Source organism: Carassius gibelio, chromosome A3, assembly GCF_023724105.1.
Source record: "Carassius gibelio isolate Cgi1373 ecotype wild population from Czech Republic chromosome A3, carGib1.2-hapl.c, whole genome shotgun sequence".
Classification (NCBI taxonomy): domain Eukaryota; kingdom Metazoa; phylum Chordata; class Actinopteri; order Cypriniformes; family Cyprinidae; genus Carassius; species Carassius gibelio.
The window spans coordinates 16,073,021-16,092,931 of record NC_068373.1 but is presented as its reverse complement, the minus strand read 5'-3'; the positions used below and the strand labels follow the sequence as shown (position 1 = coordinate 16,092,931).

Genomic DNA, 19,911 nt, shown 5'->3' with positions numbered 1-19,911 from the left:
TGAATTAAATTATTTTAATGCACTCTGCGTAGGGAACCGTGCATTAAAATTACAGGCCTCACACACACACACACACACACACACAGCCAATATATATATATATATATATATATATATATATATATATATATATATATATATATATATATATATATATATATATATATATATATAGAACTGTTTCCAACTTTGATAATGAATCATCATATTAGAATGATTTATAAAGGATCATGTAATAATGATCCTAAAAATTCAGCTTTGCATCACAGAAATAAATGATAATTTAAAGTACTGCATAATAAATTTAAAAACAATTATTTTAAATTTTAATAATATATCACAATATTACATTTTCTTTCTGTATTATTGATCAAATAAATGCAGGCTTGATGAGCAGAAGAAACTTCTTTCAAAAACATTAACAATAGTAATGTTTCCAAACTTTTGGTCTGTACTGTATATATAATCACCAATACTTAAAAAAGGCTTCAGTTACAGTTCAAGGCAGTATACCACTCTTTTTTTCTGTTTCAGACTTCAAGTCTTATTTTATTCTAAACTTTGCCTGACCCGGGTGAAGTCAGCTGAGCTCAGATCCCAGGTGAGCATCACAAGCTTGAGATACCCCCCAAAAACAGACACAACACAGCTCTGTGTCACATGTCATCCCTGCCTACTGTTTGAAAGGATGGTAGAGATACACAGAATTTTATGCTTACTGGACAGTTGGCTGTGTGGCCTGGGCTTATATAAGTGTGGTCAGGGGCTGGAGACACAAAGGCAGCAGCTGTGGGATCGGGCCTTTAGTATTCCCAGCCAGAAGGGGACAGCATGTTCCTCGGGTCTCTGAGAAACCAACCACACACACAGTCTCTCTCTCTCTCTCTCTCTCTCTCTCTCTCTCTCCACTCTGATCAAACAGCACTGCAGAGAGACACACAAGGCATGTTTGATCACCACAACAGGAGAGAGAGGAGGAGGGAGAGAGAAAGGAAACAGATACGAGTAGAGAGACACACAGACTGATGGGGAATAAGAATGGACAGAGAGAAGAGACAGAGCAAGGTGTCAGATGGGGAGGTAGCAGGAAAGAGAAGGCTGGAGATGGGTAGACAGAGACTGACAGGTACACAGCAAGGGGCTAATACCTAACATCATGTCTCACAGCAAGATGCAGATATTGACACTTGGGTAAGAGAAAGAGAGAGATGGATCCAAAACAGATCTGATGCTAAAGCAATATTTGCAGATTTAATCCTCATTTATACTGAAAGTGATTTTATTGCTGGAGGTCAATAAGTCGCTGTTGTTTCTTGCTGGAGGGCTGTATAACTGGCCATAGCTTTTGATGACCACAAATGAAGTTTGAGCGACGAATGGAGCTCAATGTAGTTCAGGCAGAACTGAGCATAACTCCTCCCACTACAATTAATGAGCTATATACTGTAAGACCATCCGTACTCACACTTGCCAGTCTGTCGCACAGACATGCACTAGTCCGCCTTGAGTTCTGTCGCACAGACACACACTTACCCTCCTCCAAACCCAGCTACTCCTTTGCAGATACATGTTCTCTAACTGCTCGCCACAGAGATATATCATCTATCCAGCTCATGTTGCTCAGATTGTTCAATATTTTCACAGAACAGATTTACTCTACTGGCATATAACTGTGCATATAAAAATATCTGGAAATTGTTCAGGCTTCAGGGGGTTCAAACCTCAGTGAGGTTTTGCCTGCGGATAGCTCAGAATCTGAACCCTTCAGAGCCAAGCCTTTCGCCAAACATAAGTTCAAGACCTCTACAATATTCTGACATTAACAAGTGGTCCTGACGGAAAGCAAATTTACTGCTCTTAAAAATGTTTTTTTTTTCTTTCTACTAGATATTAACTTTTTGCATAAAAAAACTGTATATAAATTGCAGCAGTGAATAATGCATCATTTGGTGGAGTAGTTGAACAGTTATCATTTTATAAACAAAAATAAAACTTTGTGACATGGTTTCTATATGTTGTCACAATTCCCAGTCATCAGTCCACAGAGCTGGGATAAACGATTATTTTTTAAACGATTAATCTAGCGATTATTTTATCGATGCATCAATTAATCTAACGATTCATTTTTTCAGACCGATTTGATTTCGATTATCTCCCCATTAATTGACTACTAACAACATGTTGATTTTCATATCTGAATGAAAAAAACTGAATTCCTTAACATTGCAATATACGTTTATTGCTCTTAAAATGACAAAATAAAAGACTGACAATGCATTACTTTGCACTTGTATAGAGATAGAGATAGCGTTCAATAAAACCTTGAAGTCTTGAATACACATAGCTTACTGAAACAAGCTTACCGAACACATAGGGCCTAGCTTACTGAAAAAAAGTTCTTCTTTCAGATCAAAATAACAACAACTTGATGTCTAGCATTCAAGCCAGCAGCCTGTCATGGAGAAAAATATCTCTGAATGCTCCACGTGAAACTTTGGCATTCCGCCCTTTTTCTATCGTGTCTCATGATTTTGGTTAATATGCACGAGGGAGAGAGAGAGAGCAAGAAGCGCTCGTGTTGTTTGAAGACTGTGAGTGCGCAGCCGGGGCTGTCTCTCGTACACGCCCTGCTGTCAGGCACAGCAGTCATTCTATTCTACATCACTCACCGATCAGCCGCCAAAAAAAAAGAGATCAATGCAGCAAAACCCCTGGATTGGTTATATAACATTGGACAGAATGTTGATCTGGCCATCGCATATATTCAGCTCACATAAGGTAAACATTTTTTAGAGAAATAAAAACAGGTCGACAAATTGATGCGCATATTTTGCATCGACGTCATCGATGACCTCGACGCATTGTCCCAGCCCTAATGGCACCTAGCTTTTTCTGCAGCAGTTTATTTCAGTTACAAAAGCGATTCATGGGATATCAGCAACTGCAGGGCACTGAAAATACAATATCTTGCCCTTATTCAACCAAACTTGTCAACAAGGCTACTTTACGAGAATGCAAGTTCTGAAACCAGTGCAAGAAAGCTTGGCCTTTTTAATTTGACTTATTTTTTCAGTATTCTCCTGTATTCTTCTCCTGTTATTCTTGTAAAAGTTCAGTAAAAAAATCAAGCAACAAATAACATTATTTTATTTATTTGTTATACTGAAGAGACCTTTTTGAAGGATTTTTTTGGGGGGGTTTAAATAATATTTGTGATTGCTTTACTAACTAATCAACTATTTCTTGTTTTCACTGGCATTTCTCTTTGACTAGTGCATCTCTGAGCCTATATTTAGTATAAGTAAAATACTTAAGATACTCTAAGACTTTTACTCAAGTTGGTTTAAAATTGGTGACTTGTAACTTGTAATGGAGTCATTTTTACTGTTAGATATCCATACTCAAGTATGGTTTTCAGGCACGCTTTACACCTATGCCAGTCCATTCACAGCTCTTTCCTCTATCCTCTATCACAGTCACCAGTCCATTCACTATTCATCACCAGCCCAGTCCACTGGGAACTACATTTCCCAGCATCCCTTCTGGTCAACACCTGCCACAGATGATCTCTTCAAACCCAAACACTACCTTGAGTGGTCTCGTCTCTCCACTTGTGAGGATTTACCCGGCCACTTCCTTGGATACTTAATCCAAGTTCACACTACACGACTTTAAACGTCGGCAGATCGCTGTGCTGTTCAGACTACATGACTTGCTGTGTGTCTTGAAGTTGTAATGGTGTTCACATTGTGTGACATTATGTAAACGATCTGCAACAGGGGGTCACACGCTACACAAGCTGACAACAACTCTGGCACCCAATGACTCTACATGGTCCTCAAACCATGTTTTGTCACAAAAACACGCACAAGAAGTTGAAAGTGAATGACTAAAAACAACAAATGAAAATGAACGTCAGGAAGAAATTAGTGCTGCAAGCTGTTTGTGTGATGATCTGAAGTGAAAAGATTAGCTCCATTTCTTGTCCAAACTTTACTTAAAGCCACATTGCTACTGCTGATTCTCTTCCACTGATCTCAAACCATGCATTGCTCTCTTATCATTGGCTGTAACTTGTTGAGACACCTGACATCACGTGATGTTGTTTCAGCCGACCAGTCCAGATATTTAGCATGCTAGATATTTGTTTGGCATCTGCGACCCTCTTTGATGCATCGTTGAGTAGTTCACACATTAAGATTGCGGAGCGCTGATCAACCGCTAATGTTTATTTTTATTTTTCACAGCCCAACCTGTCTGCGAGCTCTTTGACTTGCAAATCGGGATTAAATCCTGTAGTGTCCAGTCTTCACTAAGCCTTCACTGCACACCCACCAGCACATGCAACAAACAAAGTACTGCTTATGCTCAAGCTAAGTGCTATCTATCTTCAGTGAATTATATAAATTACTTGTGACTTTGTTGTTGACGTTACTTCCGAGTCTTCTCCTTCTGTACCTGTGACATATGTGGGCAGAGACGAATCATATAGAACAGAGAAATACTGTAAAAGGGATAGTCAACCTGAAAATTTTAATTCTGCCATCCTTTATTTACCCTCATGTCATTCCAAAAAGTTTTGGCTCCCATTGCCGTCCAGGGTATTTTTTTGTCCATACAATGGAAGTCAATGGCAAACAGAACTGTTTCCAACATTCAAAACATCTTTTGTGTTCAACAGAAGAAACTCATACAGGTTTGGAACAACATGAGGATGAGCATATGATGACAGAATTCACATTTTTGGGTGAATTGTTCCTTTAAAAGCCCTCCCAAAACTGGCAAAATATCCTTTACAATATAAATATATGCAATTTACTAAAATATGATTTTGCATTCAGTGGGTGGACTGTTCCTTCATGAATTAGAAAAGGATCATTCAAAATAAACAACTTCTGTTCACTAGTTGCTTTAATTCTCTGTAAGGTTGATATAGAGGGGGGAAAAGACACACTTTAGACATGGAATATCTCTCCTTCTTTTTAATACTCTTTTTAAGGGCTGACAGTTTGTGCCTCCCAGCTACAGATGAGGATCACTGGAGAGGGAAATGTAGGTCTCACTGTATGCCAGCGCCACAGCACCAATGTCCACACACACAGACCTTAATTTTGCATTGTGTATGTAAAATCCAACCCCCCACCCCCGAAAAATAAATCAAATGTATGAGTTCAGTAAGTCCTCATTAAAAAAAAAAAAGACCATACAAAAAGAAGTATCCTTTTGAAAAATCCATTAAAGGCCAGTAACAAAATGTACTGAGCTCCCCTCTAATGTCTCAGTTGTTTTTAAAAAATAATAAATTATATAGATATGTCTCATATTTTCTTGATTATTTCTCATCATATTCTTCTAGAACAAATAGATATAAATAATGCCACATTCTTTTTTTTTACATGTCATTTAATTTGTGTCATAATTCTATTTGTATTAAGGAAATTTTAGGAGAAAAATTAGTAAGTTGGTTCTATAGTTTGTGTAGTGTCACTAAAATATAACTCACATAAACTGTAATAGATATTAATCCAGTGGTTCTCAAACTTATTGACTCCATAGCCCCTAATTGTCCACAACAATATTCAACGGCCCCATGACTGTGGTTGTTTGATTAAATTCTGCTGCCTCCTTGGATGTTTTCTTATTCCCCTATTGGCTCCCTACCCCTCGGTTGAGAACTAATATCTGTCTAAACACAAATATGTTAAGCACAGAATAAATAATGAGCAGGGGCAGCTAGCATGCTGCTTCAATATGTATAGCCATTGCATAGTTTGTGAGACAGCGGCTCATTTAGAGGAAACTAGAAATCTTGATCTCAGGGACGAAGAGACTATTACCTGGTGATTGATTTGTCTGTTTAAATCTGTTGATTTTTTTTCGCCTTTCACCACAATATTGTAATGAGGAGAGAGGGAGCTGGGGGGTAGAATTTGATTTGTCGGATGAGAAGGATGGGGAAGTTGATGCGAGAGACGTCGGACTGCGGTGAAGGAGAAAAAGGACAGAGCGAGTGATGAATGTGTAATGGAGAGGAGGATAGATGTAGTAGAGAGCGAGAGGAAAAGAAAGAAGCAAGAGCGAAAGATGGGGGGAGGGGTGTAGCATGCAAGTAGATGATTCACAGAGGGAGGGAAAAACGAAAGATTGTGCAGGGGAGGCAAATTAAGGACAAGCATTTTGGCCCAACAAGACGTAGGGAGATGGATGAGGGAATACATGAAGTGGGAGAATGAGGGAAGCATTTTAATTCAGAGAACTGAAAAAGGCATAAACACTGCTTGTGTGTGGTTGTAATTTCATACTCTCCCTGCCTCCTTGGTCAAGCGAAGACTCACAAAATGGCTTTTGCTTATAGACGGCGAGTCAAGATTTCAAAATATTTTAAGAAAGCATGAATCCAATATGCAAAGCAGCAAAAACTGCTCGGCCAGAGAAAATTAATTTCTCATTGGAACGTTTGTTGTTCTAGATTGACACATTCTCTTATTGAGCATGAATTTATGCTTATATGAACTAATTCCCAAAGTAAGACTCAAGCCCTTTACTGCTCTCTGAAGCTGTTACGTGTAGGTCTTCAGGAGAGAAAGTGATGCTTTTAGTATGCTCGTTGTAGAAGAACAGTTGAGTAGGTCACAGGTTTTATTACAAAACCTGTGTTCTGTTTCTCTGGTGCATGGCACACTTTCCCACCACATCCTTTTTTTCCCTCCATTTTTTTGGGTTCGCTCCATCAGAGCAGAGCAAAACATGCCGAGTCACTCACACTCATTATTAGCGCAACAGATACATTACACACTTAAGAGACCGTTTCCCACATATAGATGAGCCTGGAACAGATGAGTAATTACGTGGCCTCTTGCTTCACTTCCCTACTGTTACTTACTCACGTCTGACTCATTTGGAAAGCCTCACAACACAGCCTGCTTTCCTGCTGGTTTGAATGGCGCTCGAGACTTCGTCAGGTGCGTGAGGGTTTGCAAACACAGAGAAGCAGCGAGTTCGTTCCCCCTTGGGTTGGTCTGTTTATTCATCAGGACTTAATGCATCCAAGTTTAGGATCATTCTGTTTTGGCACCTTTAGATTTCATTTCAAATAAAACGACAGGTTTCAAATGAATCCAAAGAAATACGAAATGGCTAAGGCGTGTGATTCTGAGAAAACTGAGCAAAAGAAATACAGGTGGAGGCAAAGAAACAACTCAGAATTAAATAAGCAGTTTTGTCATTATTTGTTTGCTTGGTTTATCACCCAAATATATTATTATAATGATTAATTATAATAATAATTAATAGTAATAAAACCCAAAACAGAAAGAGTACACAAAACATTAATATTTAACTTTTTTTCTTAACATTGCTTTTCCCTTTATAATTATCATTATCTTTTAAAACTTAAGTTTCAAGAGCAGGTTTGCTGTTAATTTATAGCATGCATTTAATCTTTGTATTCGTGAGTCACTTAGCTTCGCTTCTTGTAATATTTCGTACTTTATTTGTCGCTTGCATTTTTGCAAGTATTTATTTAGAGTTCAGCATCCTCTTCTTTTCCTCCCCCCTCCTCCCATCTTGGCAGTCATTTCTGAAGTCTTTCAGTGAACTCTGACCCCTTTTTGTCGCTCGTGCCAGTGAAGGGGTTTGCGTTAGTTTTTCTGTCGTTCGCACTCATATCAACCGAATGCGAGAGTAGAGAGAAAAAAAGGAAGCAAACGGACTGAGAAAAAGATGAGAAGGTTCTTTTAAAAGAATAAAATTTTGTCTAAGGTTGAACGTCTTTGTCAGTCTCGTGTTACAGCAGCTTTGCAGTGAAGATTCTCTGTGATTTCATCCATCGTCTGGCTACAGTCACAGTTCAGCGACACAGAGTCTCTTTTCCAACAGATCATTACCCAGCAAACAGCGGTTTCACTTTTTGGCCTCAGAAAAATCTTGATTATTAAGTTAATTTAGTTATAAAATTAATATATACATACATACATATATATGTATGTGTGTGTATATATATATATATATATATATATATATAGTACCTTTAGTAAGAGATTGCAGACCGGGCTATTTCTTACTGAATACCTTGCTGCAGTAGTTCACAGTTTTTTTTAAAATGCAAATAACAAATGAACAAATAAATAAATACAATGAATATAGTGAAGAGAGGAAGAAGACTTATGAGGGAGCAGTAGCTTGCTGATCCATGTCGACCGAAGGGTGGTGAAATGCGTCCTTAACAAAAATATGTCAAATCAATCCCACAAGCTACAGCTCCTGTGTCACGGGCCAAAAGAACCCTTCTGCATACCTTTATAGCCTCTCTCCATTTAAAAACCAGCCTCATTTTGTCAATGGCAAAATCGTGCATACATGTGTAGTCTTTGATCGAAGCGTAAAAAATCCTCCAAATCGTGAAAACGCATGGTACATGAAGTTTGATCTGTAATATTTTGGGCCTCCGCCCCCTCTGCTAACTGTGGAGGTTGTGCCTCATACGGGGGTGGTGCGTCGGTTGGCTGTGTTAGAATGAGATGAGTCTTTCAGGTCCTTCTGGATGCAGTTGTGGACCTGCAGGAAGTTGTGGTCCCTCTCTGAATTGTAGGTGGTGGTGGGAGTGCCGTGGCCACCCTTTAGGGTGTCGCCCCCACGGGTGAGTGTGTACATGGAGATCTCGGTGGAAGGCAGAGCCCCGAAACCCTTCAAGCCCACCGGCGATGCGTCGCGGGAGTGTGAGGGGTCTGTGGAGCGGGATGAGGAGCGGGAGCGGCGCCGGTAGCGGTACCGGTAGCTGGGGATGCGTGTGATAGCTGAGCCCTGCAGGTAATCTGCGGCCCGTGCTCCCACCCGCAGCTCCCGGTGCCGGTCGATGAACATGTGCACGGCCAGCACACCCACCATTTCAGCCATGATAAAGGACAAAGCACCAAAGTAGAAACTCCAGCCATACGAGTAGCTGTTCTTCTTGGAGTCGCTCTTTGAAGGATCCCCCGCATTGGCTGATATGTACACGATCATGCCAATGATGTTACTGAGGCCTGTGGGGAAGAGAGGAGATATTTGAATCCCATAATCTTGAAAGGTTACTGCCACAGTGACAGCTTTAAAAAGAAATTAAAAAATAACAATACATTTTTTTAGGGAATGCAACACGTCATCTGCCCTTTATAAAAATTTGCTAAAAATGGCATCATTTTACAACAATAAAAAGTCCCTGACTAAGGTTAATGGGAGCTGTTCACTGAGTTAAAAAAAAGACAAATAAGCTTTTTGTGTTCACAATTTTGAAGATTTAACAATTAATTTTCTCGAAATTAATTTGAATTAATTGTTTATGTTGGTATGCATGCTTTGTGATTTTGAATAGGTCTTAAGATTTTGCAGTATCATACATGTTTTAAGTCATATAAAGATACATAAACTGTTTTCTAGGAAAACATTAAAATACATTGTGTGTCTTAGATTAAACCTCTAAGTTTATCATCAGACTTTATCTTTCTGTGATCTGCACTGTGGACGAAACTGATGAAATTGCTTAATTTAGCTAAATTGAATAAGAAACAAATATATAATTATAGCATGGAAATACATTTTCACAGCTGATTAATTCTCTATTGACTGGCAAAAAGTTCATTTTAGACCCTGGATGTAGCTGAGGATGACAGAACTTTACTGTCATCTCTATGCCTTACAAAATAAAGTGTAACTGCCCTCTAAATGGTAAGGTTAACACAGCCAGTTTCACAATATCCTTAACCCCTTAGCCATAAACTAAATGCTGAGTGCTTTAATTTGTCAGAGTGAGCAAGTAAATGAGGAGATAGGAGTGAAGAAGTGAGCTTCTAACAGAGACTGGAGTGGGTGACCTCACAGGAACATGATCTGTGGCTCACTGCTGACTTCAGTCACACTCTGCTGAAGTTGTCTGTGACAGAGTGAAACCACCATGATGGATCACTGGGAAAGTGTGTCAGGGACACCATATTTTTAGAGTTTAATCCCAAATGGCCCCTCTAAGCCTAGCAACAGAATCAGGACCGAAGAGATACAGAGAAAAAGAAATCGACTTGCTAACTGGCTACTGTATAGCACTGAGGCAAAAACAAGTATTGTGCAAGGCTAGGTGTGTCTAAGTGATACTGTGCTGATCTGGGCATCAAGGCCAAAGCTGTTGGTTTCAGAAAATGTTTCTTCTACTGAATTGCACTGCTAAACAATACTGAGACCCTTGTAAGAGATTTTTATGTTAGTTGACTGAACTGTCACTTAACTCTATTGGATCAGCACATCACCTTAATCAGTTTGATCATGTGCATGAATTATGTCTTCCAAACCTAAACATCAGGTTTTCTTTTACATTTAGTTGCAAATTCTGATTGTCAACTCGTAACCTTGGTAAAACTGACAGGCTAAATGAGGTTAAAAATAATCTGGGGTAGCTTGAGTAAAACGGGTTTGAAAATGACAAACGAATTAGTTTTTCCAGGTATACCATTATATTCTGACAATGTTTATGAATTCTCAATGTTTTAGGAATTTCTGTGTAACTGTATAATTTCCAACAACTAATGCAAACTTTATCTTTAAAGAAAACTATATATATATATATATATATATATATATATATATATATATATATATATATATATATATATATATATATATATATATATATATATACACACACACACACACACACACACACTTAGGTAGTCAGTAAGTTTATTTTTTATAAGAAATTAATCCTTTTATTCAGCAGGGGTGCATTAGAATTTAAAAAAGTGACAGTAAAGACATTATAATGTTACAAAAGATTTCTATGTTAAATTCTATTCTTTTGAACTTTGTTCATCAAAGAATACTGAAAAAAATTATGACAGTTTTTACAAAAATATTAAGCAGCAAAGCTTTTCAATGTTTATAATACTACAAAATGAGCACCATATCATCATATTTGAATGATTTCTAAAAGACCATGTGACACTGAAGACTGGAGTAATGGCTGCTGGAAATTCAGCTTTGCATCACATAAATAAATTACATTTTTGAATATATTAAAATAAGAAACTGTTATTTCAAGATTATTAAATGGCAGGCAAGGAGAAATTTACTGGTAAAATACTGCTCAGAAATGATAATAAATCAGAATGCTTTAGTAGAAATCAGGTGTACAAGGTATTTGCATAGCAAACAACAACAACAACGACAAAAATCTGGGTCTTACATGTTTACTTGGACTTTTGTATCTCTTCTTTCCTTCATTCCATAGACTCACCTGCAGACACAAAGAGGATTCCTGCACTGAGGATGATATTGTGACGGGACTTGTAGAACTCGCTGGCAGCTATACACAGGCCACCCATGAAGAGCAGGATGACGCTGAGGATGGGGAAGATACTAGATGCTCGTACGGCTCCTACAGATGGAGAGAGAGAGACAGAGAGAAGGTGGGATGAGTATAAGATGTTTTGAGTTCCAGACTGTTACTTGTTGAATGAATCTGTGTAAAGAGAGGGAACGAGATGGATGAAGAAAGCTGTCATTTGTGGTGATTGTAGCAGCTGTTCTCTGAGCACACGGAGTACAGCCTATCAACACTTTTCCAGGAGAGTAAACAGCTCCCACACCCTTTAAAAGAGCAATCCCAGGGCAAGAGTCTCACCAAACACTTGTGTACTCCAAGAATAAACAGGACCAGAGACATTTACAGATGCTGCCATTCACACGCTTTAACAAAATATGTTCCTAGTGAGACCTCAAGAAGAGCTGGCTTCATTCGAGCCATGAAATGACAAGTGAACGTGTTAATGAATGTTTTTAGGACAGACTGCCGAGCCTTCAACTCACCAATTAGTTCTTCAACTCGATGTTTGTGTAGCTTAAAGGGATAGTTCACACAAAAATGATAATTCTGTTATAATTGTCTCATCCTCGTGTCTTTCTAGACCTGTTTTCCTTCTTCTGTGGAACACAAAAGGAGATATTTTGCAGAATGTTAATGCAGATCTTTTCCATACATTGAAAGCACAGAGTGACTTGAAGGTGTCAAGCTCCAAATTTACTTTTTTATATTTACATTAGGCAAGGTGTGCATTTTCATGCTTTCTCATGGGAATTGAATTGAACTCATGACATTGGCATATATCACCATGCTCTGCTTCTTCCTCGATTTTTCCTGAGCTACAGGAAAGCTATAATGAACAAAAATAAAAAAAATAAAAATCCATAAAAGTACCACCAATGTTCCAATCTTCTTACTTTTCCTGCTTTTTATTATTATTATTATTGTTGTTATTACTTTATTCCAATTCTTATAAAGCTATGCAGTAACCTTGTGTGAGTTTGAAATTACAAACACGTTTCATTTGCAATCTTTCCTCTGCCATAGTGCTGACATGTGTTTATTGGTGTTTAGAATCAAACATGGTGCAGGCTAATGTTTTACTTGGTAGAAATATTCTCAAAATATCTCCTTTTGTGATCAACATCAGATCATTTTGGAATGACATGGGTTAGAAATACTATATATATATATATATATATATATATATATATATATATAATAATTTTTTGAGTGAACAATCCCGTTAATACTGTCAGTATCATAAGACTCAAATATGATGCCTATATTCTGGGCTGCGATGTTGGGGGGCCATATTATTATTTCTAAGTTGACATGATTAGAGGAACATTTTTAGTAGCTGCTCAAACTTTGGCCTTTTAACTCATTTCAAAGCAGGAAAGGCTTTTCCAACTTTCCATTTCAAGCCTAAAGTGTATGCTACGTAATTTCATCATGGCACAGTACACCCATACTGTATGTTTGCAGACAAATTTTTCTATCTATACAAAGAACAACAACAAACTACTAGGAATGGCAACAACAAAAGACACCTGCATTGACACAAGTGCTTAAGAAATTCAGAAAAATTTGAAACTTTCCACGTATCGAGTGCTTGTGTTCATGGAGAATGCTTTGAAAGGCAGTACGCATACTGTGTTCATGTCAGAATTGAAGTACACTTTAAACTTTACTCTGCTCCCATTATATAGTAGTCTCGTCATTTTCTCCTGTCCTTTTCCTATTACCAGTCTTTCTCAATTCTTATTGCTTACTCATCTCTTACCTCTCCTCCTTAATCTCTCTCTTTCTCTTTTAAAACACTTCTCATGGAAAGTTATGCTTTCATCAGGCTAGTTAAATTTTCACCACTCTTTCTAGTGTGCAAGCTCAGCAGTTTTTTCTCTCTCGCTTTACTCTGTCTTTCCCGGCTGTGCAGTAAACGCTGATGTGTGGACAGCACGACAGTACTGTGAACTCTTGCTGGCTAAAGTGGGGAGTGAAGTTACCCCCTGAGAGGGTCATCTGCCCTCCTGTCCTGCCCTCACCTCCACCCTAAATCCACTGCACTTGTGCCATTTGCTGCAGATCACATGAGAAGCCAAAGTCAAGCTGCCACAAAAGTGCTTGTTTCACAGCAAAAACAACTATGCTGAATTTCAGCCCTGTTAATTTATGAAAATGTTAACTTTGTAAATGCACTGAATATGCACTGTGCTAAATGACAATATCTCATATGCTGCATGTTACTGCAGATAAGGTTACTTGCTGCAGTTCTTCTCTTCCTCTCTGTGAAACCTAAATGAAACTTCACTTCAAGTGATGAACAGCATTTTAATTTTCTTGCGCTCTGCTCCATCCTCTCTTATCGGTCACTTTCTCTCTGTTTTTCTCTCTATTCACTCAATCTAGTCCCTAATTCTCAGCTATCTTTTCCCTCCATGATGTTCCACTAGTAAAACCATATGAGGCCAGGAATTGTACATCTAAATCTGTTTGTGATCACTTCCTTTACTACCAAAGCAAAGGTCCATTCTGAGAATGGTTTGTTTGTAACAGCTATGCAAGAGAAAATAGTGAATATGGACTGACAAATTTGGTAGAAGTCAGTGACTACGTTTACATGCAGCCAATAACCCGTTCAAAACCGGGATATTAGCAATAACCCGGTCGCGCACGGCCATGTAAACACCGGCAAAAACCGGGATATTATACCTGGGGTACCCCTTTTTTAACCCGAATATTTGCTCTTGTAAACGCAATTCGGCATATCCCCATCAAAATGTGTGTTCTGCGCATGTTCTATTCGCAAGGAATCTTGGTAATTGCGTCTTACGTCCAGACGCTAACCGTGCGTCGCTGTTTACATGGGGATATTGGCGACTGATTACACATTCTATGTATACAGGAGTAACTCTCTCTGCTCACGCATGTAAACGGGTTATCCCGAATGTTTCAGAAACCCAAATAGTGACCTTAACCCGACCATAACCCGAATTTTAACAGCTTGTAAACGTAGTCAGTGATAGACTTATTTTATATATATACCCTTTTTCTGAGTGTGTATATATAAACACACACTCAGAAGAAAGGTACAAAGTGCCATATTGGATATTTCTGATATTACTGCTCTGCTACACTACATTACTTTACTTTATTTATATTTGAAGTTTTCCTGGACAGAAATGTATATTTAACATTGGCATGAGAAACATACAACAATAATAGATCACATCTGTCATAATAATCATTTAAAACAACAACAACAAAAATATATATATATAAAAAATATGCCCATACAAACACCATAACCCACAGAATATATGATACCTCAGATAAGAATTTGGTTTAAAACAATCACCGTAAATGGAACATTACTACATTTTCGGTCGGTCTGCCTCAGTGGTCTATCAGTACTCATCAATGTCAAAATGTATGACATGTAGATAGACCAATTTCGATGTTTACAAACAATGATGATGTTTATGTGGGCGGAGCCTATTTGGCGGCAGAAAATGACAATTTTAGAGTAGCAGTCTGTTCAATCCATTAAATAAAATAATAAAAAAAGGTAATTTTGAGTTGATATTTCAAAATTCTGACTTTTTTTTCCAACACATTTTCGAGATTATATCTCACAATGCTGATAAAAAATAAATAAAAATCATCATTCTCTCTTTTCCCCTGGGCCCAGAATCATGACTTGATATCCCACACTTGTTTCATGACTTTTTTTCCCTTCAGAATTGACAAACTAGCAATTGTTGAGTTAAATCGAGTTATGAAGTCCGAACTATGAGATGCAAACGTGTATTTGCAAGAAAAAGGTCTGAATTGTGAGATTAACTAGGTAAGTGCTATGTAAATTGTTATAGGTTTAAATAGTATTTTATGCTGTAACTGTAGCTAATACAATATGTCCCGAATGAACTGCACATGTGAATATTATGTAGACCTGTTGTTTAAATCAAATTCAGGCCTTAGAAATAGGGTAATCATAGCAGGTTTCATCCATAGTCTGTGTTGAACTTCAAATGGTGTCTTTGATGACAGTATTCCAAGTGATTTGCATTCCCATTCCCGTTGCACAATAAAAAAGATTATCTTATTCCAAGGATTGTACCTGTTTCCCACCACTTGTTACCAGTGCCACCACAATGCACATGCAGCTGCAAGCGAGGTGACTGTGACATCTACACCAAGCTGGTCTATCATGTCAAAGAAGGCTGGTGTTACTGTTTACTGTTGAGTCGAGTGCAGTGCTTCAGTTTTAACAGAGACAGTGTGAGGAAGGATGTTGTTTTACAAACTACTAGACTTTTTTTCCCTCCCCTTAAATTTCATCATTTAAAATGTAAACAATGCTAGGAGGAACATGATTTATTTAAGTCATAACTGAATTTGATGAGACAAGAAATAATTTTGCATTTGTAAAATATTAGGCATACAAATAACAATAGTGAACATCTGCATACTTCATATTACTTCCTAAAATTAGTTATCTTCATACCTTTTAGGTATGACGCTTTTTTAGTTGAATAGAAATATATTGAGTGTATAAACTTAATAAATACTCTGTAATATTTATTGTAAATTTTACTTCTATGCCAAAATGAGGTAATGCTTTTAAATTGGCTTTATTTGGATGCTTAGGCTTAGCAAATATCACTATATGGAATTAACTGTGATTGATTTGATAAACCCATCAGGATATTATTTTATTAATCCAGTTGCATTGATTACAATTTCAATCAGCTGACAGCATTTGAATTTCATGGCTGGTAAATTTTCTCTATTCCGTTGCCATTGGCAGAAAGGTTAATTTTGGACCCTATCTGCAACTAAATAAAGGTGGATTTTTTTTAGATGGATGTCCTTGCGAGTTCTCCTGATCCTGTCTTCCTCTCTTTTTCTCATCCCTCTCTCTGTAGGGTGTAGAGTTGCTGGGAATGGTCTGATTAAATATTAAGGTGTGCTGGGGGCTGACCCCGGTCCTCTTGCCCTCTAACAACCTTCTCGCAAATCTCTCTCTTTCTCTCTTACAAACACACACATTCTCCCCAATCTAACATTAACCCGGGGATACTGACATGACCAGTCACAGCACAGAGAGGACGCACCACTCCTCATCCGTCGGCCTCATTCACAGAGACACCAAAAGGCAAGAGGAAAGGGGGCAGGAAAGGATATGAAAGTGGGAAAGGAAAAGATAACAACCTAAATCTATTGATTGTTAACACAAGCGTTTAAAACGACAGGCTTGAAGGGGACAGAAGCGTCCTCAGAGACCAGGATGCTGTGTTGATTTTCATCTGCTGTGAATGAGAGTCTCATCTATCATTTTCATGCTTTAAGGTGACAGATATTTTCAATAGACAGAATATGCTTTACATAAATAACAGAATACTTATAATAATCTGTAATATGTTCTTAGAGTAAGACATCTGTACAGTCATTGGGAGGCCGAGATGGACAGGTTGTAGATGTTCCTAGAAATGGAGTGAATCTCGCACACAGACTTCATACATTCTTAATCAGCCCTGTGGACACACGTGGGCACATAGAGACATGCTTTCACTCATAAAAATCTCAGCCGGCACACTCGCAGCTCTGTGACCTTGGCTTTGAGCTCTCAGATCAGGCAGCAGCGCTGTATCACTGGCTGCAGAGGCTCTGGAGGAGGAAGAGAGTTTAGCAGATTCTCCCCGGGCTGCCTGCACTGATCATAGCCGGAGACTGACCAGCCTGAGGGCTTTTCACACACAGACCCAACATTTGTTGGCAAATTTACACTGCAAACAAGATACTGAATAGATACAATGGGTTTATATGCTACATAATGCACAAACATTCGTCAGTCATGAAACGTTTTTAGGGGGTTAGTCCATTAAAGAAAAAAGACTGACCAATGAAATATGTGCTTTTGATGTAGAACAGTTGCAACTGACTTTCTGCTGGATTTCATGAACGCTTTGTAAACCTGGTTTCTTTTCAAAGTTTGCTGATATACACTACCAGTCAATAATATATATATATTTTTTATTATGCAAGGAGCTAAATTGATCAAAAGTGACAAGACTTTACATTGTTACAAAGAATCTATTGCAAATAAATGTTCTCAAATTTTCTATTCATCAAATACTGGAAAAATCTATTGATAATAATAAGAAATGTTTCCTGAGCAGCAAATCAGTATATTAGAATGATTTCTGAAGGATCCTGTGACACTGGAGTAATTAAGTTTTGCCATTAAACAAATAAATTACATTTTAAAATATATTAGAGTTAGAAGTTTTATAAAATTGTAATAACTGATAGTACAATATTACAGTTTTTACTGTCAAATAAATGCAGACTTAGTGATAATAACTTAAAAAACATTAGAGTGTTAAAAATTGTTACCAACCCCAAGGTTTTAAATGGTATAAATAGTGTAAGTAATAAATGCATTGAATTAAAAAATACCAGACAGAGATGTTTCCTGCAAGTGCTCATGTTCCCCTGCATGGGAAGTGTATATCTGCAGCAATTAAGATAATCAGTTTTCCAGCAATTTATGGAGGTAATCTTGCGTATTTTTCACAGGTATTAAAATAATTCCATTAGGCATGTTAATGTTCGCTTTGAAATTCCCTATGCTGAAAGGTGCATGTACGTGTTGTATGACAAAATGTATTTTTGCATCAGTGCCACCTTGTTTAAAGGGGTGGATTTCATTACAATTTAGCCCTGTGAATATTTGTTTAATCCTGGTAATGCATATATTTTTTTGTCTGTGATCCACTGCATGTTTCACATTTGTTGTGGCTTTGGCTTTGGCTTTGGCATTGGCTTCTCAGTTTACAGTATGTATGAATATGTGCATTTTCTTTGTCATCTACACTCTGCACGTGAGTCTGTGAGGCTATGTGAACCGAGGGCTTTAGGATGGAGGTTTCTTGGGGAGCTGGACTGATAATGATGCCCCAGGGTAAGCGTGTCTCTTTCGGCAATCTGCCCAGACTCCCCAGGCATGACACTGGCAAGGAGCACAAGGAAATTTTCACACAAGCCCTGTGTAGCGTTTGAGGGTCTGTCAGGGGCAGAAACACTGCCTGCGGGGTTGTTATTAACATGGTGGAACAGGCAAAGAGAAGAGAGGAGTCAGGGGCAAGTCAAGCCTGAAGCAAGGAAAAGAGAGGAAAGGGTTTTTTGTTAAGCTGTCTTCTATTAGCGCGCTGTGTTGGTGAACTGGGGCTTTTATCAGAGGCTGTTCTCAGTCTCAGAGCTGCTATTGCTTAAGTTATATTACCAGTCCATTTTCTTTAATTTATGCTTTTCAAAGTGGTCACTGTAAAAATGAATCGGCACTTATAAAAAAAGTACTGGGCCTGAGCTGTGTGCTATCAGAAAATACCACGGTGACCATCCATCCGTCTTTCGTTTATCCATGTGTTTTTCTATCTGCCTATCCACCTGTCCTAATAAATTATTATGATTATTATTTTTTTTTACTTTCAAACAAGGCTTTGTCATGCCAGCATTGAAAGTTTGGCCACAAAAAAAAAAAAAAAAGGTCATTACAATTTCTTTTCATTTCAGTTTCAATTTCATTTCAATTCAGTTCCGAATGTCTCATAACAGTCTAATAAAATGTGTTTATAATCTTGTCCTGCTAATGGCTAGCGAGGATGAGAGGGTGTGAACAGAAGTTCTTGTCCCATATCAGTCAAGAGAGGGAGATCTGTTCAGAGACATGCCTAACACATGACGATGAGCAGCTTTTTAAGCACAGGACTTCAGGTTTAACTTTCTGTTTTGAAAGCTATTTATTTCCCATTCACATCAAGGTCTGATATTTTACAGGGGTAAACTGGGTTATGCTGAACAATCAAACTTTTATCCCTTGAATGCAGCTTAACCCACCAGCTCACGGATATGATTTCATAATGCTGCATGTATGAAATATGTGTCCAACTGCTTGAGCTGCTACACATGGGGCATATACAGTGCTCTCTCACATTCACATGAATCACAAAGTGATTCTTGACAGTGGATGTCTTTGAATTTTCATTCTATCCGTTGCTCTCGGTCTTTCCTTCACTCTCTCTCTCATGCTCATTGACAGCATTGTGGAAGAAAATTAGCATTCACACTTAATCAGCCTCCCACAGGCTTGAATGTGCTGATGTGCAGGACAGGGTCATGCTAATCAGGTGCTTTAGCTTGCAGGCACATTGATTGAATACTACAAACGCTTATTAATCCAGCCCTGCCCCAGCATCTTGCCCTCTCTCCACAAACACACACACACACACACACACACACACACACACACTGCAGTGCGATCGTCACCCATCTACCTATTAACGGTGAGCAAAATTACATATTTTTTAAAACTAGTCTGTGGGTTTTCTAAAACTAGTTAATGAATCAGTCTTAAGGCAGGACTCTATAATTAGGTAGATTTTGGGTTCATCTGAACCTAAATGGGCCTGAATGGTTTGCATTCAGTAGCATCTAGAAAGGTTACAGTAGAGGGGAACATAAATCATGGATTTTGGGACTGGATTTTAAAAATATGGACTGTTTTTAACTTGAAATAG

General features: G+C 38.1%; 1 protein-coding gene across 1 annotated transcript in view; it reads right to left on the bottom strand.

Moving 5' to 3' along the window:
• Nucleotides 1-6,998: 6,998 nt before the first annotated feature.
• LOC127948971 (voltage-dependent calcium channel gamma-2 subunit-like) overlaps nt 6,999-19,911 on the bottom strand; it is a 67,682-nt gene continuing 54,769 nt past the window's right edge. The window contains exons 3-4 of the mRNA XM_052545862.1: nt 11,261-11,401; nt 6,999-9,023 (exon numbers count right to left, since the gene is read on the bottom strand). Coding sequence (XP_052401822.1) covers nt 8,479-9,023; nt 11,261-11,401 — 686 coding nt within the window. The 3' untranslated portion in view covers nt 6,999-8,478. The remainder of the gene's footprint in view (nt 9,024-11,260; nt 11,402-19,911) is intronic.